The sequence below is a fragment of the Glycine soja genome, chromosome 19, assembly GCF_004193775.1.
Source record: "Glycine soja cultivar W05 chromosome 19, ASM419377v2, whole genome shotgun sequence".
Taxonomy (NCBI): Eukaryota; Viridiplantae; Streptophyta; class Magnoliopsida; order Fabales; family Fabaceae; genus Glycine; species Glycine soja.
The window spans coordinates 3,164,519-3,168,483 of NC_041020.1; the positions used below are offsets into that span (position 1 = coordinate 3,164,519).

General features: G+C 32.3%; 1 protein-coding gene across 1 annotated transcript; it reads right to left on the reverse strand.

Annotated features, from left to right (window-relative positions):
- Positions 1 to 1,222: 1,222 nt before the first annotated feature.
- Positions 1,223 to 3,298, reverse strand: LOC114400672 (UDP-glycosyltransferase 74G1-like). The gene is made up of 2 exons (XM_028363242.1): positions 2,557 to 3,298; positions 1,223 to 2,139 (listed from the first exon to the last, which is right to left on the reverse strand). Exons 1-2 carry the CDS (start codon positions 3,196 to 3,198, stop codon positions 1,432 to 1,434), a joined length of 1,350 nt encoding a protein of 449 aa, XP_028219043.1. The 5' UTR covers positions 3,199 to 3,298; the 3' UTR covers positions 1,223 to 1,431.
- Positions 3,299 to 3,965: the final 667 nt, after the last annotated feature.

Genomic DNA, 3,965 nt, shown 5'->3' on the forward strand with positions numbered 1-3,965 from the left:
ATTTATAGAATGACAAAATATTAAGAGTGTAACTATGGGATTTGAAGTTATAAAATTGACTTGTCATGACATGTGATACATTGTGTATGAGATGTGAATACCATCATGATATGTGTTGCGAAAACGTTATGAGAATCTAGTTCCGGATAGAAATTTCCAAGGTCGGAAATAAACCATGTGGATGTTGTTTGTAAATCATGCATCATGTTATGTATGAGTGTTTTAAAGTGAAAAATGTTTATATATGAACCTAACCGGAGAGGTCATGAATGAATTAACGTATAACTCTGACATTGGGGTGTGACAATTTAAAATCTCCTTTTAGCTCATGTTAATCACATGAGTTGGAGTATCCCTATAAGGCTGGAATACCCTAATGTGTTGCCGACAGTGTCATCTTGGTGAGAGTGATAGTGTCGGATTGTCCATTGTATGACAATTCGTCGACTACATGGACTCTCAGGCTAAATTCACAAAGTGTTTTCAAAATGGTACCACATGCATGTGAATCCATAAGTTAAATATGAATCATCCTACATGTGTCTATGTGTATGGGACATTTGAAGTGGATGTTGTGTGTTTGTGTGATACAATTATTTATAATATATATTTTTTCTTTATGTTTTTTCTAAGTTTTTAATGTTTGTGAGATGTATCTCACCCCTCATTTGTTTATCTTGTTTGTGTTTTGGCTGAATGTCACCCTTGTAGGTGAAACTCTACAAGATCATGATAATGATATTAAAAGAGAGGCTTAGGCCCTTGTTTATTGTCTTTTATTTTTAGTTTTATTTTGGGATTGTAAAGTTCTAATGGGTTATGATATCCGGGATTGATTTCATTGTTTATGTCTATATTTTTTTTAGACTAAATTAGTAATTTTTATTTCTTAAAGTTCATTATGTTTTAAGAAATTGTACGATCAAATATTAGCTAATATATTTTTATTGACAGTTTTAGTATTTATTTGAGTTACATATGTGATGACATTTGTCACATGATTATGAAAGTTTTAAATTTACTAATTTATTTTTAAATAAATTATTTATTTAATTATTAACTATGTAGTAAATGGGTGTCACAATATTCACATAATTGATATTTTAATGTATAAATTCAATGATATAAGAAAATTATTGGATTTTTTCTTTTCTCTAATTTGATTATGAAGAAATTGAAAGGAAAGAAAACAAAATATGTATGTAAAAAAAACATAAATATCTTAAATAAGAAATAAGACATGACATAAATTAGGGTATTATTTTGTCTCTATTTACCTTAACATAGAACTTGAATTTATTTCTCGCTACGACAAAATGCCAAAATAGCGGTAGATTGTTCACTACGCCAACATGAAATAAATATTTTTAAATGTAAGTGACAATTAGACCATCACTATTGAATTTCTAATTTAGAACATGATCAAGCTTATCAATGTAACAAATGATTCGTAAATTCTATAATATTTTCATAAGAACTTCCACCTTCAGCGGTAGCTCTTACAGCTAAAGTTTTCCACTGAATGGCATTGGTTTTCATCTCTTTGTCTCTATCCATTATCTCTTTTATACAATGTTTTAGAGCTTCTCGCCGCACAATATTTTTCTCATCAACTGGAGTTCGAATACCTATTTTCCAAACATCGGCAATAAGCTTTGCGTTTGTTCTCTGATCTGACCAACATGGTATTGCAATTGTGGGGACTCCTAAGCACAAGGTTTCTAATATGGAATTCCAACCACAATGTGTCACAAAACAACCCACAGCCTCGTGAGCAAGAACTTTTAATTGGGAGCACCATGTCACTACCAAACCCTTTTCTGTTATTTTCTCAAAATCTTTAGGGAGTTTAATTTCTTCAGAAGCTCTGACCACCCACAAGAAATAGCTCGAGCACTCTCTCAAACAACAAGCTACTTCTTCCATTTGTTCCTCACTCATGGTAGCCATACTCCCAAACGATACATAAACAACAGACCCTTTTGGCTTATCATCTAGCCATTCCACGCATTCTTCACTCTTGAATTGTGTAACCCCATAATCTTGGTCATCTTCGCATTGCTTATCTAAGAAGAAAGATGGCACATTTGGTCCTATGGTCTTAAATTTTGGCCAAATCTTCACAAACCAATCTACTATCTAAAAATAATGTATAGTCATTATATATAACTCGCATGTGAAACCCATTAAATAACAATACTTCTTATTGTAAGAAAGTGAGAAATACAAATAAGATCATTAGATTATATTTGAACCATCAACAGAAAAATACAGATAACTTTTTAAATAATCATATAATATCACTAATTAACTTTTAATCTTGTCTATACACATATAATTGGATAACTATTTATAGTTCTCTTTTCTCATAATAAAAAAATTGATGACTTAATATATCATATGGATGATTAAAATTAAAAGTTAATTATCACGTGACTACTTAAAAAATCGTATGTGTTTTTTCAATATTAATAGTTCTAATATGATCTAATAATTTATATTTCTTCCATTTTTTACAATAATTTATAATAATGCATGTAACTTTTTTTTTCTTACCTCTTTATCTAGCTCATTGAACGTGTTGCATAGGATCCAATCGGCTTTGTCGATATTGGAGAACTGAGCCACAACAAAATCAAGCAAAGAAGGATCTTCATCAAAGAAGAAAGTAGGCATGTCCTTAAGATGAAGCTTGGGCAAAGCAGGAAGGGAAATATCATGTTCTATGAGTGGAGCTTGAAGCTTTCCCAATTGGACATGATAATATATACTATTCACAGTCATATTTTGAGTGAGATAAGCAGCACCAACTATCCCAAATCTCTTAGCCACATCTAGTGCCCAAGGTAAGAATGCATCATAAACAACACAATCAACATGGTCATTTGATTTACCAAGTTTCTCAAGAAGCTCAGCAAATGTTTCTGGCCCAACTTGCCAAAAGCGATCTAAATATGCCTTGGACCCTCCAGCCTCTTTAGGCCCCCCTAGGTCAAAACCATCAGAGATTGTTTCAAGTACAATAGAAGGTGGCACTTTTTGCAAGTTATTATAGAAGAAACGAGTTGTAACAAGTGTTATTCTCACCCCTTGATGTTCCAATAGCTTGGAGAATTGAAGCATGGGATTGATGTGTCCTTGAAGTGGATATGGTAACACAAGACAATGTGCTCTCCTAGCCATGCTTTTCTTCTCCATTTTTCTGTGTGATGTTGGAGAAGAGAGAAGAGGGTTGATATTTTATTCAAGGGTAGAACTTAGAACCTAGAGAAGGACAATTTGTGGACGGCACGTCACAAAACATAGTGTTGCCATACGCTTAATACTAGTCAGCAATTCGTGAAGAGTCTGAATTGGATTTGTGTTCCGAATAAAGAACTTTATTAATTATATATAATTTGTACTATATCTGCATGTTTTGTAGTTTTTTGTATCCTTTTCTTTGTACTATTTGCATGTTGGACGGATACTAAAGGGGGTCCACAACATTAACTTCAAAGTAAAAAAATATCCGTATTAATGTTGAATGTTGACTCATACGTGGTAAGAGGATGAATAAAGTAGGATATTTTTTTTGTGCGGGATGTGTGGAAAACGGAACCAGAAAAAAAAAAGCAAGAAAATTATGCACAAGGAAAAGCTATGCACATGTTATCCGCAAGTAGAATGTTACACGTCTCATGAGTAGGTTTACCTAGAAAGTTAGTTAGTTATTATCATTCATCATCTTAGTTGTAACTAGACCTGGGTAAATGTATTTGAGTCCATGGGCTACCCACAAAATTCCTATTAATTCTTAATCCGCATGATACATGGGTCATGTTTTTTAGAGTCCCTTTAAATTACGGATTTTTTAGTTCAATCTATTTAACTTACGGGTTATATTAGTTTTACCCACAGATTTTACGGGTTCCATGGGTTCTGTTATAATTTAATATAAAATAATAATAAATAAGAGATATAAA